This window comes from Callithrix jacchus, chromosome 11 (assembly GCF_049354715.1).
Source record: "Callithrix jacchus isolate 240 chromosome 11, calJac240_pri, whole genome shotgun sequence".
In the NCBI taxonomy this organism is placed as follows: Eukaryota; Metazoa; Chordata; class Mammalia; order Primates; family Cebidae; genus Callithrix; species Callithrix jacchus.
In genome coordinates, this window is record NC_133512.1 from 110,082,103 (window position 1) to 110,104,784 (window position 22,682).

Consider the following 22,682-nt stretch of genomic DNA (forward strand, 5'->3'; position numbering starts at 1 on the left):
CTCACTATGTGTGTCTGTGTTCAATTTCCTCTTCTTGTAAATGCACCAGTCATATTGGATTAGGGTCTATCTGAATGCCCTCATTTAACTTAATTGCTTCTGTAGAGGCTCTATCTCTAAAATATGTTCTCACTCTGAGATACGAGGGTTAGGACTTCAGCATGAATTTTCAAGAGGCATGCAATTCTGGCCATAACAACTGATTTTATTTACCTATATCTGTGTCTATAATTTGTTGAACCAAAAGAAATATTTATTTGGTAGTGAATAGAAAAAAAGATGTATGGAACTGTACCTACTAAAAATTTACATATACTAGATTTCAAACTTTGCCCTTTTTTTCCACAAATTATAATTTGATTTCCTAGTGGCACTGCCTATATTATATTAGACATTATATATGATCATATAAAATAGTGATATGCTAAGTAGGAACTACTTATTACTGTTTATAATACTACATTTCATTTCTGAGGGAGGCTACCAATATAATTTATAATACTTTATAATAAGGCAAATTTTCCACCTGTGCCCTCATTACTGCAGAAATAAACTCTTAAATGTTTGAATGTCATATCAGAGATAAATCGTTCTTTTGTATATAGAATTCAGTGTATCTGTATGGAGTGGGAAGGTCACTGTCAAGAAGTGTAACATCTTGAAAGTGGTCTACAGATTGAGGAAGGGCAGAGGCTTTTGCTAAACAAAAGTAACTCAGCATTAATTCCACATCTGTTGTTTTCTGTGTGTGCGTGTGTGTGTGCGCGCGCATGTGCGTAAATAACAAATAAATAAGGATGATATAGACGTTTTGAGCTAAAAATAGAAGTTAATTGACAGTTTTCTACTTCATATACATGTGCATATGGGTCAGATCAGGGACAGATCCCAACATGCTCATGTGTGGCTAATTCTCTCACCCCTGACTCTACTGTATTAAGAAAGTGCATCTTAAAGAGGCACTTTATGATTTAGAGCTTCTTATAAAGAAGGGGAAATGCAGAGACCAGAGTGGGAAGAGGTTGAAAAGATGGTAGAGAGGAGTGTTTTGGTGAAGGGAGATGGATTAGTCTACTGATCCAATTGGTTTGTTGATTTGAAAAATAAATGACATGTTGGGGACTTTTATTAATTCTGTTCTGCGTGGTTGATGAAGTAATTTCATTGTCTCCACTAGACTTTCTATTAAATCTGCTTTATTCACTAGCGCTTTCATAGCTAAACTTTCGATTTTGAGGAGAGGCAGTTAAATATTGAGCCACCTCCCAAAGTGAGTGGGGACAAAAAGGGTTCCTGAACGTATCTAGACATGGTTTAGTCTGCATCTAGACACAAATATGTGTACTGCTGTTTATTCCCATATACTTGATATCAGAAAGCAAATGAGTGCAGAAGGACAGATAGTTGAGCAGGTGGGGAAGGTATTGCTATGAAATAGAGTTGATGAATGAAGAGGAAGGTGGACAGTGAGGAAAAGAACAGATGTGGAGGAAGGAAAGTATCAGCGTTTGGGTAGCACTGAGGGGAGTATACCTGTACACACATATTCCACACATACCATAGAAGTAAATGCATTGAGTCATAAAAGAGGAAATTAAGCAAGTGTTACAATAAAATAAGAAATCAAAGAAGAAACAACAAAATTATTACATAGGCCTTGTACTGAACTATATCTGAGAATAATATATTAAGCAAATGTTTAAAAGATTATCTTCTGATTTTTAACAGAAATACCTTTCTGTATTGTGCCACTTCATTTATGCTACACCGATTTAAAGTGAAATATATGGAAATTGAATGAATAGTTGCATGTTAGGCAGCCTAGCCAAGCAGTACTGGATTTTAGTTCCTGAATCACTGAGTTGTGTGTTCACAAGCAGTACTGGATTTTAGTTCCTGAATCACTGAGTTGTGTGTTCACAATTGGACAAGTCTTGTTATCAGTTCTAGGTGACTAGACGTAATTCTTAAGCACAGGTGAGTTACTTTAAATAGGTTCACAAAGCGTTAAAAGGCTCTTGGTGATATCCAGGCTTTTGAATGTATTTACTTTATGATAGTACTGTTTGACAGGGATATGATCCTTTTGCTGTAATGAGTTCTCGTGATTTATTGAACAAGCCTCCAGAAGTGAACTTTTAGTGCTCTCTATGGCGCGCCTCCAGCTCTTCCTTTCCAGCTACCTCTCTTGACCTCTGCCGTGTGCACTTCTGAATGATTTTAGCTTCTTTTAGCTAATGTGAATTCTGTCTCTTAGAAGGTGCAAATTTTGTATTTCCATTCTAATCAATACTTCCTCCCACTGCTTTAATGACCCAAAGACACTGTTTAAGTCAGCAGCAAACAGAGGCTGACTCACTTAGTTAAAATCTGGGCTCCCCTCAATCTGAAGTCATTTTGATCTCCTAATTTCCTTTTAGTTTTTCTGTATACACAGAAGGCCATCTGAAAATAAGTAATCAAAGCAAGACCTTTTATTGAGAAAACGAGATAAGCTTATTTCAGAATTCTCAACTTTCTTGCTTCTTGAAAAACATCTCCCCTTAAGGTCTTTGAAAAATCTTTAAGTAGATGTCTTTCCCTTAAGGCCCACTTCCAATCTGATTTCTCCCAGATTTTCTTAATAATGAAAATGAGGAATTGATGTTTACTTGTACCAACCACATGGCAATTCTATTTCCAAAGGGCCTGTGAAAAGATGGAAAAGAGATGATGCATGTCGTTTGATTATTTGCCTTTCAAGAGTAACTTTGCTGTGATAGATTCTCATATAAATTGCTGATAAGAATTTAAATTACTACTTCCTTTAAAAATATAAATTTGCCAATACATATCTAGAGTTTTAAAAATGTCCTGCCCTTGGATCCAGTAAATCCTTTTCTAATAATCTGTAATAAAGCAAAATGTAAGCATTCAGTGATTTGTGAACAAAATTAGCACAGCACCCATTATTTATAATAACAAGAGGTCGGAACTATCCAACTGACCTATAAAAGATGAAAGGTTACAAAATATCTGGAGTAGGATGATGTAGAGGAGTATTACTTGATCACATTCCAAAGTATATGCAATGGCATGAAAATAAATGCAAATGAATTTTTAGTATAAAATACTACGTCAGCTGTAAATCTATTCCTAAGTAAAATCATAGAAAGAAAACAAAAATAGAATTCATTATTAAAAGTATTGTTTCTATATTATGAAGTTATGAGTAATATATTTCTCTCTATGTGTATATGTGTGTATGTGTGTGTTTCTATAGTTTTCATGAGTCTGTAATAATTTTTAAATGAGACAAGTAATTAACATTTTTTAAAAAGAATGAAATAACCCTGTAAAGAGAAACCTTCCTTTTCCTTCAGGGAAAATCTGCTGTAGGTCTATTCTTTTTTTCTAGTAATGGCTGCTTTATTTTTCACAACACATGTCTCAAGATTGTAGTAGTAAATTAGCAGCAAGAAAAATAGGTCTCAAAACCATAAAAATAGCTGCCACATACCCATAATCTTTAATATAAATATGTACTTTAAAGCACTTTACAATTTTGAAAGACTCTCCCATAAAGCCACCTTGAAAGCGTTATTTGTAGTGTCAACTCTGTGAAGGCAGAGTTTTGTCTTGCTCACCTTTATACCCTAGCATCTAAAACAGTGGAGATGGAGTATATATTTGCTGAATCAATAAATTAATGTGTTTTGAACAGTAGTGTTAAGATGAGATTGTAGAGGACATAATCTCACATGATACTAACAATGGCCCTCTGAGGAGGATATAGGTTTTATTATTTCTAGTTTATAGGAAACAGAAGCAGACTGATAGATTTGCACAAGATCATAGAGCTGGTAAACGGCAAACATCTATTTGAACAAATTCTCTGGATTAGGACTTAGTTCTTAGTGTTATTCTAATGACATTTCATGATTTTCTCATTGTCTCAGTGTACCTAAAGGCTATGGCGTCACTTAATACATTAGCATTTATCAATATTTTGTTTTCTATTCAGCATAGAAAAAAACATATGGATTTAGAACTTATTGTAACATGGCTCATGTTAATCTCTATGCATTCTTCTCACTGCATTTACTGTATTAGTCCATTCTCATGCTGCTATGAAGAAATACCCAGCACTGGGTAATTTATAAAGAAAAGAGTTTTAATTGCCCCACAGTTCCACATACCTGGGAGACCCAGGAAACTTACAATCATGGCAGAAGGTACTGCTTCACAGGGTGGCAGGACAGAGAATGAGTGCAAGCAGGGAAAATGTCAGATACTTATAAAACCATCAGTTCTCATAAGACTCACTCATGATCACAGAACAGCATGGGGGAAACTGCACCCATGATCCAATTAACTCCACCTGGCCCCACCCTTGACACATGGGGATTATGGGGATAAAAATTCAAGGTGAGATTTGGGTGGGGACACATATCAAACCATATCATTGCCTATCTTCTTTCTTGTCAGGAGTTCCTATGTTTTGAAAGAATTTCCTTGGATAAATTCTAAGTTTTCTAGATAGAATACGGTGAACATGGCCCTTTGGATCCTATGATTCACAGCAATGCAAGAAGCCTGAATCCTTTCTAGAGCACCTTTTCTTAGGAAAGCCTTAGGACTTTCTGAACACTTTCAAACATATCTTAAACAAAACAATGTATTTCTATTTAAGAAATATAAAGTTTACAAACCTGCTATTTTTTCTCATCTCTGTATCCCAGTTACTACGTGTGCTAGCGCCTATCAATTCAAAAACTGGCCAAAGAAAGGATGAAAGTTTGAAAACCTAGAAAGTTAAAATGTACCCAGGGCACTGCTGTGAGATTCCAGTGCAGTGATGTCCTGGTAGGAATGGAACAAGTCACCTTTCAGGCAGGTGCCCTTAACTTTCACATGTTCACAATGGCTCATTCTCTGTTGGCATCCATTTCTGCTTTGCAGCCTGAATCCAGTCAGGGACAAGAGACTGTGGCCTGGGGTGTCGTTTGATGTGTGGTGTGTGTATACTTCCTTCTTTTGATTTGGCTCTGTTCGATGTGAACTAAAGTGCCCTACTGTTCACATCAGGGTAGGGATCCTATTGGCTATTAGAATCCGTGAGAGTAACCATTGTATGACTTCAATAAAAAGCACTTGGCTTTAACTAATTATAGCCCTGCTCCAGGCTAATTTGTGACCCACATCTCACAGTAAATATTTCTCTAACTCTAACCAGGAAAGACAACTAAACTGGGACAGTTTTACCCACGGAGTTTAATCAGATCTCTAAAGATAAGACAAAGTGTTAAGAAGTCTGGATAAATTTCATATATGTATTTTTGTAAACTTTCTTCTTCATAAAGTGTTTATCTGTAAAGATAGACTGAAATAGGACAAGATTCTGATTGGATTTACGCTCCTTATTTTCCTTGAATTACTCTTTCCCGTGTAGCAACGGGTTGACTACTTCCCATTCAAACATTCATTGATCCACTCTGCATGCAACGAGTATTTCATGAGTACTTGTTATGTCACAGGCACAGAACATACAGATGCAAAATGCAGATAGGGCCTCTACTATCATAGAAAGGGAAAACATACGCTAAATAATTAGAGACAAAATTAATAGTTCAATTCTAATTGTGGAAAAAAATCAATGAGAGACACGACGAGAGTGTGTGTGTGGAACCTGCTTATCTGAGAGCTCTTGGAGGGCTTCCCTGAGAAAATGAAGCTGAGGCTAAGATTTTAAGGATGACTAGGTGTTGAGCAGGTAAATTGGGGTAGTAGGAGAAGGAACACTCAGGCTGAGAGAAAATAATGTGAAAAAACTAAGATGGAAAGAAGCAAAAACAAATTCAAAGAACCTTCATAAGGAAAATGGGTGAGACATATTATCACCATGTTATGGATTCATTTATTTTCACTAAAACTTTACTAACCAGCTTTTATACACAAGGCTCTGGGCTATGGACTGGAGGTACAACAGAGAGTAGAAACAGCTTGTATTTTGCTGGCGATTACAATGCTAGAGATAGGTGCTCTAACAAGAGCAGGAAAGATAAATACCTTCTAACTCAGACTGAGTGATCAGCAAACTAGAAGTGTTGTCAAAGCTGGTACCTGAAGAATGGGAGGCATTAATGAGGCAAATATGGCAGTGGAAATGTGGGGTTGATGAAATCAAGAGTGAATCAAAGGCCAGAGACTAGAGAGAAAGAGAGAGACAGAAACAGCAAAGATGTGTTTGGGAAACTAAAATAAGCACAGGTATGAAGATGGAAGTAAAGAGAGGCAATGTGAATGTTTCAGTTTCTTCGTCTATTACATAAGGGAGTTGGACCACATTCTTTCTAGATCATAAATTACGATACTATTTTAAACCCCTCATGTATGCTAGGTAAAGAATCAGAGGTTTTAATAAGTTTTTGAGAGCACAGAGATAAACAGTGACGAAGCACATTTAGGGTGACAGTTGAGCATAAATAAAAGACAAAAAACTTCTTTTGATTGGAAGTAATATTACTGACCTGATTTTTTTCACAAATATTTGAACATTTTGTTATGTAAGAAGCTAAACTGACCTTATTACAAACACAAATTTTTCCCTACTTTTTACCGAGGATGCCTTATTTTTCTCTTTAGATTGAGCCCATAATGGGCTCAAGGTCTTCCGGGTGTCCAGGCAGTGCCATGATGACTTGCCACTTGTGTCAGAAGGATAAGTCGATTGACATTGTGCAGATTTGATAAGCACGTGGTTGATCTCCTGGCATTCAGAGAGTTGTGAATTAATGAATAAAACACAAATGTCAGGTTCAGGTAACAGAGAAAGTGTGCTCTTGCCTTTGCCAAGAAGAATGTGGTGACAGATTATTAATACCAGAAATGTTCTTTGAAATGGACAACCTTACATCAGCAGATAAAATAGTGTCCAATGTTCAGGATAATTTTAAGTTTTGTGAAACTTTTATACAAAAACCTGATTAGTATGTTATCAACTCAGACTTTATGTATGAAATAGAAACATGTTAGCTAAAATAGGAAAATTGCTACTCAGACATTCACTCTACTGGAGATCTAGAAGATAACAAATTCCTGAGGGTTTCCCAGGAAGGGACACGAGGAAACAAAGACAAGGAAAACCAGAGTTAGGTCTCAGTTGAACTACTACCTTGTTATCTGAAGATACCATCCTAATGTACAGCTGTTACCTAAAATGTTGACCAAAAACTGGAAATTGTCAAATTTGCAGGGATTGAATATTTTTTCAGAAATTACACAGAATATCTCTTTTGACCTAAAAGATATCTTTCACTTGGAAATTCTGGTCATTATACCACTCATAGGGTGAAAGGAAGATATTTGAGAAAACAAACAAAACTAGAGAGAGTGAAAGTTTAAATTTCTTTCGTATTTTTGGACAAACTTAGCAAGGCATGAATGGAATGTATACAGTTATGGGCAACAATTTAGCCTGGGTTTAGAAGATGCTGACCCAATTGCATACGGTGTACCCTTAACGTTTGGGTAAAGGAAGATTAGGACAATTACCGTTGAACAAAAATACTACTAGTATGTAACAGACTTTGGAACCCACCTGAAGAGGTCATGGAGATAGTACATAGAAATGGAAAAGTTTCCAGCTCTACTCCAGTATGAGCTGAAAAACACCAATATTTCTGGTTGGCATCATATCACATCTTCTGTCATCATAAGTTTTATGTTCCTCTTGGACACAGGCTGTATGCTCCAGTGAACAATGACCTAATAACCCCTGCTGGTCATTGTTTATGTCCCAGTGGCCCTATGTTGCTTAGCACATTTACTGACCTGCTCAATCAATAAGTCTTGATGATTATTAAGGATTTAAATTATACAGGGTAATGATTTCTTGTTCTTGGTCTAATATCACTTTAATGATAATTGCTAACCTTTAATGAGCACATGCTATTATATCGTGTTCTGTTCTCAGTGGATTTTATGCAACATGTTGAATTTGGATATAAACCCTATGGTTACCATCATATGCTATGGTACTATTCATATGCCTATTTAAAGATGAGTAGTTAATTCATCTTCTCTGAGTCTCACAGTAACTTAATGATGTGGCCAGGATTTAAACTTCAGCAGTCTGACTCCAGAGCCTGTACTTAACCAGCGTGTGTCTACCACGACTGTAGACCAAATTGGGGAAGTGGCTCAGAAATATTTAGCAACATCCCCTGACTTGCCAGCCCAGTGATTCTGGCCATTTTTTGTCTTTGTAGCCAAATTAGATGTGTTCTATTCTATATTGCATTCTCCCATTAGGAAAAGAGAAGTAGAAAGCTGATTGAATGGAAAAGAATGGAGTCTTTCGATTTAAATCCTCAATGTTTTACTTTCCTAGAGCCCATGTTGACACATTCCATTTGTTTTACCCCAAGCTAAGAGTTGCTGTAGGCAAGGTCCAGATAGAGTACATGTGGTTTATTGCTGTTCCTTCTTATACAGGTAGCTGGCCAGATGTATAATAAGCAGAGGGCTGAAATGGAGTGGAAGCACTTTGGAATTGTTTGCTCAGAAAATATACTACTAAAGAGTCCCACAGACAGGGAATGGGGGAAATGAGGTGCCAAGCAGGGCTCTCATATCTTTCCATTGAACAGTGACAAGGATCACAGTAATAAGATGTAAAATGATAATTTGGGTAATTTACTAAGAGATGTATGCTGTATTTCCATTTTCTAAGCAGGACCCCAAGTCAGTATCTTGCATATCAAACAAAGGCAATCAGTAAGATAAGAGGCATTAATGGAATTCACACAGAAGCTGGCGATGTTCCTCCTGCTCAGTCTCACGGGCACTCCCTTGGCAAGATCAGACAGACACACACACATGCACACACACATAGTTTTTCTCAATTTATCAAGAGAACTACCAAGAGCAAGCAACTTGTGTATCAATCTGATTTTTTCATTCCTGGTCAATTATAAGAAATGTGGCTATTTCTTTCCTGCAACTTAATAACTTGACATTTTTTCTCCGTTCTTTTTTTAATTACAGCAGAATCTAAGAAAAAGAAAAAGGAAGGCAAGAAACAGGAGAAGATGCTGGATTAAAAGATGTCACCTGTGGAAAATAAAAAGGACATCAGCAAACAGGATCAGTTAACTATTGCATTTATATCTACCGTAGGCCTTTTATTCAAAAAGTATCTATAGCTAAGTATACAATAAGCAAAAACAAAAAGAAAAGAAAATTTTTGTAGTAGTGTTTTTTAAATGTATACTATAGTACCACTAGGGGCTTATAATAAAGGACTGTAATCTTATTTAGGAAGTTGACTTATAGTACATGATAAGTGATAGAAAATTGAGGTAAGGTTTTTGAAGTTATGTGGCATTTTACGTTAAATTTTTTTTTTTTTTACATTTTTTGGCAGCAATTTAAATGTTGTGACCATGTAAACTACTTTTCCTGTTAGGTATTTTTTTTCACCTAGACTTTTTTCCCAATTGAGAAAAATGTATACTAAACAAAATAGCAATAAAACATAATCACTCTATTGGAAGAAAATATCTTGTTTTCTGCCAATACATTTTTTTAAAAATGTAGTCAGCAAAATGGGGGTGGGGAGGCAGAGCATGCCCTGGTTCAATGTTGACTTTTTTTAAGAAAAGCATTAAAACATGAAATTCTTTCACTCTGGCAGAAGCATTTGTTTTCTTGATGAAATTATTTTTCCATCTGAGGAAAAAAAGACTAGGAAAATAAATCAAGGTGATGCTGAAAAAATGTTCCTGTTGTGTTGAATAATTTGATTTTGTAACCCCACTCCTTTAGTCATGTATACTCCCCCCCGTCAACTTATTAGCATTGAGAAATCGTCGTCCAACCTAGCTAAGTCACTCTTGGGCACAAATGTACTTTCTATCAGTAATTAACAGGTTAAATTGGTATTACTGAATCCAACAAAAGTTTCACAGTAGTCTAGTAGTTTGGTGGAGCAGGAAAATGCTCTTATAGTGGGTAAGTTTATGCTAGCACCAGTCCAAATCAGGATCACAGTAATAACATGGAAAATGATAATTTGGGCTTAGTTTCCATTAACCAAAAGTTTTCACTTTGTTAAATGCCATGAGTGTCAAAGGCTATCTGTTCAACTCTTTATCTGTTGGCCTCTAAGCACAATTTTTAAGTAAATGAGTCTGTTCTCCTATTATTCAGTAATAGAAAGTTATCTGGGATTATCTTTAAAGTATTTATCGACATACTCTTTAATTCTAAAGTGATAAGACTCAATAAACAAACACCTGTCTACCAAGATAATTGCTAGGTCCATTTTGGAAAATGATTATTTCAGCCTACCCTGGGCTAACTATAAAATAGATAATTACATGCTGGTCTAATGGTGCAGCCAAAGGTCTTGGCAGCTAAACTACTTTTGCCGTCTAGCCTAAGTTTCTACTTGAGCGAGGACTATTGAGCAGATTCATTTCTCCCCTCTACATCAAAGCCAACTGTCAGTGGGGAGTAGAAAAAAAGGATGAACTTCCAGGCATTTTATGGACTGGTGCTTAATAAAAAGAGTACCTTGTAAAGTGCAAATGACAGAAACATGACTAGTAAATGTAGTCCTTTTACAAGCAGACCTTAATTGGAAAAAGTACTATGGGGATGGATGGAAGAGAAGAAAGAAAGGCAGAGTCTTGAGTGAATATTTTGACAGCAAAATTCCAGTAGGATAGGATGATGGAAGAGCCTGTTGCAAATGTTGCTAGCCTCTCAGCTAACATTGCTCCTTCAACACATTTAGCCAAAAACAGCAGCCCATGAATCAGTAATGAGTTAAGGTGAAGTAGAACTAAATCTCTCAAGGGAAAAATAGTTCTGTAAATCCTGTAAATGACTGTGGCATACTCCTTTATTCACAGGGCATGGCAGGAGGCCAAAAGTGAAAGGTTTCTCTGCTGTGTCAACTATGATGCTTAGCAAGCCCTAGAATAACTCCCTGATTCTCCCCTAAAGCAAAGATTGGTATGCTAAGCTCCCTTATATAGAGTGTGAAATTCAACATCCCTTAAGTCTCAAGAATTATTCTACCCCAACCTCAGCTTTAAACATCTTGTTAAGTCAGACTGAAGTGTTGAAACATAAATGTAAAAAGACAAGCTGTCCAAATCTCTGATTCTCACAAGTAGGAAAAAATAGACCGTCATCAGGTGCTTCACAGTGTTCCCAAGCAAGCTCTCTGTTCTGGGCTTTGTAAACTTCACCCTAAAGTTCATTAAGCCTTGAAGAAGGGAAGGAAAACATAAAGACGTCATCTGTGTTCCTTTAAATGGCCTTAAGGGGACGATAAACTTTCTGTTCAATAATTGAGAGGGTAAAAAGCAACTTTACCAACACTAAGGCAAAAACAAACCTTCCCTGATGAGAAAGTGTCCTTATTCAGCTAAAGGTTGATATCCCCTCACACTTGTTCTCTGATAGACTTTCTAATTTATCCAGCATATATGAATACGGTCACATTCTCCTATATATAAGTTGTGAAGAAGAGGATCTTGGATAGACATTTTGACTTCATATACTCCTGGAATGACATATTAACATCTTGTTAATTTAGTAGAAGTGTAACGCAACCAGAGTTTAATACTCTGAATATTTTTAAGAGAAGTTCTCCTAAATTGGGGGGATGGGAAGATGTAGGTATAAAAAAATTGAATAATTATACTTGACTGTGAGAAATCTTATTGAAAAAAAAAAGGCTATAGTTCTTTCTATTGAGGAGACAGATATTTCTTTAAAAATAAGAGATACAGATCTTTTTTTCCATAACATATATTAATTCCATAATTCTGGAAGTCTTAAATTAATTATTTTATAATTTTCTTAATTGAAGAACAGAGGTAAATAGGCTGTAGAAAACACTGAAAGAGGAAATAGAAAATACTGTCTTTTGCAAATTGAATTATTTTTAAATGGTTTTCAAACATAAAAATTAGAACTTTACGTACATCGAGTCATGGAATTTTCTAATAGAGTGAAGCAAAGGGACTTGCTTTTCATTAACATTCTCCAAAAATAATAAGGCAGATCAGTATCCTTGGATATAGAATATCAAAGCATGCAAGCTACTTTTTAAACAGCGATGAGACCCTTGGAATACATTAATATAAAAAGAAAAGGGCATAATGTTATTCCAAGCATCCGTCAAGTAATGCCTGCTTCAAAATTTGCAGACTCTAATTCTACCAGAAATAAAAGACATGGAGCATTTTTACTCAGAGGAAAACGTGTCTTACTCTTAGAAATTCACCTGTCCTGTATTGTTTCTGTTCTTCCCAATCCTTTGTTCTTCTAAGCAGAGAAACAAAAGGATGGTGGAAAAGCTTCATCCTGTTGGGGTCACAAGTAAAATAGTGTAATTCATAAATATTTCAGGATGAATGAGAAAAGCAGACCTAGTTTTAAAACTATTATCATTGAAAAAGACAAAGTATAATTAGCTCCCAATATTTAATTTTTATAAAGTGATTTTTTTTCAAAAGAACAAAACCATAACAGGCAGAACATTGATGTATTTCTTACACATTTAAATATTACAATGATTGTACTAAGTTACTCATAGGGTTGGCTAAAGAGGTTTGTATGCAGATTATCACTATGTATTTTCTTTTGTTCTTTGAAAATGTTCATGGAAACCACATTATATCTTATTAGAGGTGAAAACATGGCCAAGCCGACCATCCTATCCCTCAACTCCTGGGATGACTTGACTACATATAGAGATTGTAACCACACATTCAACTTGCTCTCAGTGGAGATCGAGACATTACATAAAATAAATAATCACAGAGAATATTTTCTCCCTCTTTTGATTGTTTGACTGTCAGATCCATCAAACACAGGGCAAAGCTTCAAGTATCTTTGTTGATGAGATTCTTGGATAATTACATGGATGCATCCCTTACTGTGAATAATCAACAGATTGAAATAGTTGCAATGAATGACACAAATTTTAGACTTCTAAGTCCTAAAAGTTGCATGCTTTTTTTTTTTGAGACGGAGTTTCGCTCTTGTTACCCAGGATAGAGTGCAATGGCGCGATCTCGGCTCACCGCAACCTCCGCCTCCTGGGTTCAGGCAATTCTCCTGCCTCAGCCTCCCGAGTAGCTGGGATTACAGGCACGCGCCACCGTGCCCAGCTAATTTTTTGTATCTTTAGTAGAGACGGGGTTTCGCCATTTTGACCAGGATGGTCTCGATCTGTTGACCTCGTGATCCACCTGCCTCAGCCTCCCAAAGTGCTGGGATTACAGGCGTGAGCCACCGCGCCCGGCCAAGGTTGCATGCTTTTAAGACAATCAGTTTTGCCTGATGATCTTTCTGTTAAAAAAAAGGTACCACACTATTTTTTAAAGAACATGATAAATGTAAATTAAGCTGCTCTTGAAGACTTGTTCCTGTCACCATGAAAATTAGGCGATTATTTTTTGTTTTTATGGCAGCTATAGTTGTAAATACTTTCTAATGTGTTGCTCATGAATCACAGGATTGAATGAATACTGCACCAGGATATAACCCTGTGCTCGATTTGAGGGAGAACAAAACTAGCAACAAGACTCTTGAGAACTAATGGACTTTCTTTTAAATTTTGTCTCTTAATAAAGATAGAATGAAGTGTATACTATTCTCTGAGCTATTGGATAATATTATGTGATGACCTTTATAAAGAAATGTACAATTAAATTTTAGTACTAAGCAAACTTTATTTTTCCTTGGCTTTTAGAAAAATTCATCTTTGCTGTCCTTATCCTTGGACTTGTCAAATATAGTCAGGCATTACCTATTATTTCTATGTCAGTACCCTCTGGTATTATGAGCAATCTTTACCTTTTTCAACCTACTTTTTACCTCACTTGTATTTCATGTGTGGATATGCAGGAGCACTACTAAGCATTGACCATGTTGAAAACATATAGAAATTATTATTAGTCATCATAATAAAACTGCTCTAAAAGAAAAATATACCATCATTGTTTGTAAATTAACACTTTTGTTTTAATGCCATACTATTGAAAAATGAACATTTTTTAGTACCATAGAGCTAGAAAGTCCATATATAACCTACAAAATGGGGAAACTTCCTTGTAAAAACTCATTTGTGATAATACACCCTATTTTGAAAAATATTCTTTATAAGGCTAGATCCATTGTACTATGATAACATTAAAAAGAAGATAAAGGTAAAAATAGTAAAATGGCCTGACCAATCCTTCTGCTTATTAATTATCTTAACGATATAATCAACATATTCAGTTGAATTACAATTATGTTAATAATGTGATGTTAGGGACTCTGGGAGGTGGAGAACAAATACAATTTAGAATTCCTAGGTCCCAAACTCATTTATTTGTAGATTCTGAATACATAAAGATTTTTTTAATAAAAAAAGAGTTTTAATGTAAAATAATAGAAATATAAGATTAGTAATGATAAAGATTGGGCAAGACCTAAGAATTTCAGAGAAATCACCAGGCTGGAGTAGTTGAGAAAATTTATTAAGAATTGAGGATTGATATTTCCTTTGAACGATGAACTAGAATTGATCTAGGATAAAAAGGGGCATTTTAAGAGTAAAGTTATGAAAAAGATGCAGTTCTGAATAGTAGCAGCATACATATATTTAGTATAGCTAAGCAATTTACTTAAAGTTTAAGGTAGTGTCTTGATAACATTTTCTACTGTCATGTAAAATTGAATTTGTCATTGTCAGGCAGCATTCCTACAAAACACACACACATACATACACACACACACACAATTTAGTAATTAAATACAAGTTTCAGAAAATAATATTTATCAATACTATGCCCTGTGTACACTGACATTTTTTCTGTCTTGTATTTCATTTTCTTAGTTGTTTACAATCCATCAAATTTAATTTATTATCGACATATGGATGGAAATCTATACTTGAGTTGTTTTTTTTTACAGACACTTGACTTTTAGCTAGACTTTATCTCCTATGCAACAATTGGTGTAGATTCTGATTTCAAACCTTTCCTTTAGGGAAAGAAATATACTGGTGCAACCTGTGCCACTGGAAGGACTTTTCTTTTCCACTGCTTTACGGAATCATCCCTTGTGAAACCAAGCTATGTGGACAAGAACCTAGAGTTGATCTTTCCTTGTCCATTGGGCAAAAGGAATCCCCAAAGGGGCCATAGAAGTGGGAGAGAGGAGAACAGCAGTCCAGCAGAAATTGATCATTCCTCTTAAGTCTTCTAAGGCTGCTTGTGGCCACATATAAATACATTATGTATTTATTTATTCTAGTGGATGGGTGTTGCTAGACATATCGTAAACATGGCCAGAGGGCTCATCATTTACTAAAATAATGTTGGCCAAATCAGATCACATGGTTATCTGACGTCCTGTGGACAGTAACTCAGATTCCAGGCTTAAAAGCAGTCAGGAGATGTTCATCAAAAAAAGAATAGTTATTAGAGTGATGTCCTTAAATGCCTTCCATCTGCCCATACAGGTCCACTCTGCACCATCTACATTCTGCTGCAGGTCCTCTGACCCAGGTGAATTTCATCAAGGGGTTCCCTTGCCCTCTACTTCCAGCTGGGTCTAGCAAATGAGGAGTATCACAAGGAAACAGAAGAAAAGAGGGAAGAGAGCCAGTGGTGTCAGGGTATTTACATTCCCCCAATGCCCTCTGCGTTGGGTTCCATAGCTGTATCTCTTGATTAAGTTCTAGGTAACTATGAAGAAAAGACTCCTCTCCTCTCCTCTCCCCTCCCCTCCCCCATCCCCTCTCCTCTCCTCACCTCTCCTCCCACCTTCCTCTCCCCTCCCCTTCCCTCTTCCTTTCCCTTCCCTTCCCTTCCCCTCCCCTCCTCTCTTCCTCTCCTCTTCCTCTCCTCTCCTCTCTTCCTCTCCTCTCCTCTCCTCTCCTCTCCTGTCCTCTCTCTCCTCTCCTCTCTCTCCTCTCCTCTCCTCTCCTCTCCTCTCCTCTCCTCTCCTCTCCTCTCCTCTCCTCTCCTCTCCTCTTCTCTCTTCTCTCCTCCCTCCCCTCCCCTCCCCTCCCAACTTCCTCTCCCCTCCTATCAGGGAGAGACTCCTCTCCTCTCCTCCCCTCCCTTCCCCTCTTCTTCTCCCCTCCCCCTCCCTCTTCCTTTCCCTTCCCTTCCCCTCCCCTCCCCTCTTCCTCTCCTCTTCCTCTCCTCTCCTTTCTTCCTCTCCTCTCCTCTCTTCCTCTCCTCTCCTCTCTTCCTCTCCTCTCCTCTCTTCTCCTCTCTTCCCCTCCCCTCCCCTCCCAACTTCCTCTCCCTTCCTATCAAGAAGAGACTACTCTCCTCTCCTCTTCTCCTCTCCTCTTCTTCCCTCACCTTCCCTCTTCCTCTCCCCTCCCCTTTTCTTTTCCCCCCCCTTCCTTCTTCCTTTCCCTTCCCTTCTCCTCCCCTCCCCACTTCCTCTCCTCTCCTCTCCTCTCCTCTCCTCCCCTCCCCTCCTCTCCTCTCCTCTCCTCCCATCCCCTCCCGACTTCCTCTCCCCTCCTATCAAGAAGAGACTCCTCTCCTCTCCTCTCCTCTCCCCTCCTCTCCCCTCTCCTCTCCTCTCCTCCTCTCCTCTCCCCTTTCCCCTCCCCTCCTCCTATCCCCTCCCCTCTTTTTCTCCCCTCCCCTTCCCTTTTCCTTTCCCTTTCCTTCCCCTCCCCTCCCCTTCCCTCTTCTTCTCCTCTCCTCTTCCCCCCTCTCTCTCTCTCTCACTGTCTCTCTCTCTCCCCACCACCAACCTGATTGTATTTCTGGTATCTTCTCCCTCCTTACACTTCTTTATACAAAGAAGAAGTAAAGATCACTCCTGGTTACTGCAGTTTCTGGGCAGCATAACCATATATTTATAAATAGCCCTTTGATTAAGCTCTTTATTTGAGCATGCCGTCTATTACCTGCTGTCATTGTGACTGAAATAGGAGTATGATTTACTTTGAAACACTAAAGTGTTCTGTTCATTATCTTCTATTGGGGCTTTCCTGGCATGTACATTTCCTGCATCATTGGATCTGCCACATCACACAACACAAGTGGAAAATCTACTTTTATAAACTGGAGTCCCTGCTTCTGATTTGGGACTCATTCAAATGTGTAGCCTTTCAGATAAAGGTAAGTAGGGCAGTTAAGATCCCCAAATATTGCAAATGTTGCCTCCAAAATCCAAAGGGGCCTATGCAATGTGCTTCCTTTCCAGTGTGGTTTGTGAAGTCCATAAGTAATTCTTCATTTCAAAGGGAATATCTTCACAGGTGCCCGCTTGTTGCACCCAGGAAAATTCACTATGGTGACTGGTATTATGAATAAGAGCACAAACTTTGAATATACAAATGATACTCTTTGAGTTAAAGGAACTGAATTGCAGGAAGATAAGAGAATAACTCTCACCATTAAGGGGCTAGGGAATACCATGCCCTACTTCTTTAACACCCAGTCCCACAAAGTGTATATTACATCTGCGTTTAATACCAGATATCCTCCTGGATTCACCTTGTGGTCAGCAGGGAATGAAGACATGTGTGACAGTTAAGGAGGATTAGATGAGGAAGATGCATAATTATAAATTAGCATACTTCAGAAATGCTCTTTGAAAAGGGTAGTATAAGTATATGAGAAAGGACCTACTGGCAAAATATTTAGAATTTATAAAGAGGCTTCAGTCTTCATCTAGGGGAAGAAAACATTAAAGATCTATAACAGAACCATGTTTGTCCTGGAGAGAAAATTACTATGACTCTCTTCACTTTTGGCATGTTACATTTGCTGTTACTTAAAGAAATGTCAAAAACCAAATAGGAAGTTCTGTTGACTATTGTCAAGCAGTCTTCATTTATAACAAGCTTCTTTATTTTTGCAAGATTTGTCTCCTGCCCTTTGCACATTATCTTACCATTACATCTGGGATATTTATTCTTTCCAACTTAAGTCCTATCAGCATGTTGCTGAAAAAGCTGTAAAACTTTATACTATCTGGAGGTATGTTGAGGGAGCTGATGAATTAGATTGTGACACTGAGTCAAAACATTGGTGTTTTCTGTGCCTATGGCAAAAGTGAAGTACCCTGCCCATGAAACTAAAGAAATCCTTCCTCATGTGGTGTGATTTTAAGATTAGCAAGCCCACATAAACTCAGAAATTAACTGCCTCCTTCTGGCCTGATTAGCAGAGTTTCTCCACTTCCTGCTAGGATAAAAGAGCTTATTTTGATGGAAATTTCAGTTGAATTTCTAGCATTCTAGATTTCAAGCTTTCCAGACCAAAAGAGAATAACAAATAATTGAAATTCTTTCTGATTCATTTAGAGAATCATCACTCTATTGTCTCATAGCAAAGACGAAGGGAGAGATCCTGAGACATACTCGAGAAGAACGGGCAAGATGTGATTCATTGCTCTTACCTAGCGTTCCTGAAATCTTTGACTGCCTTCCCCTATATTAAGATTAAATCTATCTGGCCATCTAGGGTAATTTTTTAGCAATATTTGGGTTAGGTTTTCATTAAGTGAGGAAACTTGACTAGAGGTGGAAAATTGAATTCAGACTTTCTGGTGAAGTCATCCTTATTAACAAATTTAAACATATCCCAAATAAGATTCCATCCTCTTAGAAATTCTCTTCTTCAAAGTCTACTTGAACAAATACAAGTCTATGTTAATTACTTAGATTACGGTGATTAACTCCTGAAAATCTCTTTGGGTATATTTCCTTTTCCGAATTCTGAGTATTCATTTCACCCCATAGACTACTACTAGTTTAAATGCATTAACCAATCCATGCATTCCTTTGGTCAACATGTTTATTAAATGCTCAGCACTTTCGAGGTTCTGAAAACGCAGCCTGAAAAGCCACACCTTAGGAGTAAGTCAGTGCAGGTGGTGCTTTCTTCTCCCCCAGCTGTTTCCAAGTTCCTCTAGATAGCCTCTTCCCATGCAGACCTAGAGGAGGAGCTACCTCCCACTTCTGGAGAGGCTCCGCTCTTCCCCAGCTCTGAGGACAGACACACCTGGGAGCCCAGCCATCCCAAGCTACAGAATCAGAAGGCACCTGCCTTGCCCTGGGGCTGAGGGAGAGCTCTAGGAGTTGTCTTGAGAAGCAGGGAGTTTACTTGTTTGGAGACTCCAAGCCCTGACTCAGGCCTCTACCGGAGGACTCCAAGCAAGGAAATTGGGAAAGTTCTGCAGGCGCTTGGGAAAACCTGGCTGGCCAGCTTTCCGGGAAAAATGGACAAAAATTCATGTTCATGGAAATTACATTTCTGTGGGGGACGCAGAAGTAAGTAATGCTTTGTTTATCTACCGCTGCATAACAAACCACCGAGTAGTTTAAAACAACAATCACCTTGTTACTGCCTGATTCTCCTAGTGGTTTGGTCAGACTCTCTGGGGTGGTTCTTTTGCTTTATAAAATGTCAGCTTGAGCGGCTGGGATGTTTTCATCACATTTCTAGGTTTTTTTCGTGGAAATAATTGAAAATTGGACTCAGGTGGGATACTGGATGCTAGGTCTCTTTCTTTCTCCATGTAGTCCCAAAGCTTCACTCTTTTTATTTTATTTTATTTTTTTTTTGAGACGGAGTTTCGCTCTTGTTACCCAGGCTGGAGTACAATGGCACGATCTCAGCTCACCGCAACCTCCGCCTCCTGGGTTCAGGCAATTCTCCTGCCTCAACCTCCTGAGTAGCTGGGAATACAGGCACGCGCCACCGTGTCCAGCTAATTTTTTTAGTAGAGACGGGGTTTCACCATGTTGACCAGGATGGTCTCGATCTGTTGACCTCGTGATCCACCCGCCTTGGCCTCCCAAAGTGCTGGGATTACAGGCGTGAGCCACCGCGCCCGGCCAAAGCTTCACTCTTTCTATGTAGCATCGTCTCTCTCTCTCTCCATGGTCTATCTGTCAGGGTAACCAACCATTTTATGTGGCAGCACAGAACTCTTCAAAGCACACAATTAGCAGCCACCAAGCCTTCTTAAGGCTTAGGCCAGGAACTGACGCCCACACTACTTCTGCCACATTTTAATAATTAAATGGAGTCCCAGGTCCAGCCTAGATTTTAAGAGAGGCAACTACACAAGAAAGTGAATCTTGGGAGGTATCGTTAATTACAGGACAAGTTTGGGAACAAAGTATATGAAAACGTAAAACATGTTAGATGGTGGTGAGTACAATCCAAAGACAGCAGTGAAGAGCGATGCATGGTGTTGGGCAAGGGTTGGAGTTTTAAATACAGTCACCAAGCAAAGCCTCCCGGAAAAGATGACATACCAGTGACAAAAAGCCTGGGGGAGGCAAGGCAGCCAGTCATGTGGTTACCTGGGGAGAAGAGCATTTTAGGCAGGGAGAGCCATAGGGTAGTGAGTGCAAAAGCCCTGAGATGGATGTTTTTGGAAAATTCCAGGAATAACAAGGAGCTAATGGATGAAGTAAAAAGAGCAAAGGAAAAAAAGGAGGAAGAGATCATCAGAGTAATGAGAAATGAGGCCCCACTGAGGTTTGTGTGCTAGAAGAATCATTTTATTTTTTTGTGAGAAATACTGCTTCCTTATGCCAGGGAGGCAAAGTAGGGATGTTGATAAGAGGTTTGGTGGTTCAGGTTTTCTGGTTCCTAAAATCCTTACTAATAAAACTGTTAAACAGTTTATATCCCATTATTATCTTCAAGATTCATGTAAGGTATGTGTCAGAGTTCTCAATTCACCTTATCAAATTTAACAAGCGACATGATTTATGTTTGAGTTTGGTTTTCATCAACCTTCATTCTCCTGACAGGTGTCAATAGAGATGCTTAGGGCATGGTGACAGGAAGGCTGTGGATTTTAGTCCATGCCTCAAGTTGAAAATTTCAACATTGAGGTCATCATTTTCTCAGTTTAATTTGTCCATCTATTGCAACTACTACTAGTTCTGAAGGATTTCATCCTTAGTATCCCAGGCAGTCTTGTCGATAATGTTATTTACCAGCTCTCTACCATATGTCAATAGACTCTTAATTTCCCAGCTTAAAATATTGATATCAGTTCTGTGGCTTTTTATAACATTTTAGCTCAATAATTCCATTCTCCACCCTTATGCTTTTGTACTCAGTGTTTTTTTGATTGCAGGCAATAGAAACAATTACTCCCAAACTGAAATGTATGTGTGTGTATGTGTGTAAAGAATTTTCCTAAAAAGATATTAGGTGGCTCATAGAATTGAGTAGAGAGCTGAGGGAGGGATACAAGCTCAGGAGCACTGAGAAAGATAAAAGACACAAGTACTCCGAGCATCTTAGCATGACTCCGTTCCAATCAATTTTGGTCCCTGTGTGTCTTTGCATGCTTGGAATATTCCTTCTGGGAAAGCAACTCTGGCAAGCTTAACTTGGACTATGTGGCACCCCTGTTGTCAAAACTTGCTGGTCTTCAGATTGGCAGCTGTATTAGTCTGTCCTCAAGCAGTTAAAAAATACATACCTGAGAGTGGTAATTAATAAAGGAAAGACATTTAATGAACTCACACCACATTGTGAGGCTGGGGAAGCCTCACAATCATGGCAGAAGGCAAAGGAGAAGTAAAGGTACATCTTACATGGCAGGAGGCAAGAAAGCAGATGCAAGGGAACTCTGTTTAATGAAACCATCAGAGCTCATGAAACTTATTCACTATCATGAGAACAGCATGGGAAAAACCCAGCCCCATGATTCAATTACCTACCACTAGGTCCCTCCCATAATACATGGGGATTATTACAATTAAAGGTTATATTTGGGTGTGGACACAGAGTCAAAACAATCAGCAGCCCAACAGAATCAGACAGAAATGAAGGAGGGTCATTATTCAAAGAAAGGCACACTTGTAGAAATAAAAAGGAAATATTAAAAATGAAGTATTACCATATTAAACATTTAAATTATTTTAAACATTCAATATAAAAATATTGAACAATAAGAAATAGTGGGAAGTACACATTGACAGGAGTCAGTATCTGTCCTATACAGAAATGTGAATGCAAAGAAAAGGAGCTTATTAGACAATGAAGAGTTATTAGTATTTCAACTAAGAGTGAAGTTTTTACTTGAAGACAGTGTTTACACTTGAAGAATGTTAGTCTGTCACTTGGAAGTGGCTTATGATACAAATTTGAGTAGTGAAGCACTTAAGGTGGGAAGACAATTTAAGAAGTTATTGGAATTTTCCAACTGAGAAATAATGAAGGCCATTTGGATCTGTCATAGATTTTGCCTAGGGCCACCCAATTATTTTCTCACTCAATTATTGCTTTTCCTCTGCTTCCATCATTGCTTCTGAACTATTTTCTTTTTGATCCAAGGAGATCTGACTTAATAAAACATTTTGCTTCATGCACTGGGGGCCTAATGTCATAGAAAGTCGATATTGCTTAGAGAGTGAAGCCGATTTCCAGAGCTGACAAGTTGTCATAAACTTCCATATCCTGGTGTCCTGCTTCCATATCCCTCCATTCCCATTAACATAAATCAGGACTAACAGACTCAGTTATAATGTGAACTTGGTGAACCATCATCTCCTCAGTTATTTAAATTGATTTGATTTAACAGGAAATTCAGCATCAAGCCAGTCTTACTTCCGTGCTGCTCACATTGTGCCCCAGGTGTAAGAATTAGGATCATGTTTTATACCTGAGAGAGTTCCT

General features: G+C 38.1%; 1 protein-coding gene across 6 annotated transcripts in view; it reads left to right on the forward strand.

The window, feature by feature from the left end:
* Window positions 1-9,759, forward strand: part of PTN (pleiotrophin) — a 111,926-nt gene extending 102,167 nt beyond the window's left edge. For 3 of the 6 annotated variants that reach the window (XM_054237664.2, XM_078342117.1, XM_002751948.6), the window contains one exon: window positions 9,028-9,759. In XM_054237664.2, the coding sequence (XP_054093639.1) occupies window positions 9,028-9,083 (56 nt within the window). In that variant the 3' untranslated portion in view covers window positions 9,084-9,759. The remainder of the gene's footprint in view (window positions 1-9,027) is intronic. The other 3 variants (XM_054237665.2, XM_078342118.1, XM_009002999.4) reach the window with 1 other exon arrangement.
* Window positions 9,760-22,682: the final 12,923 nt, after the last annotated feature.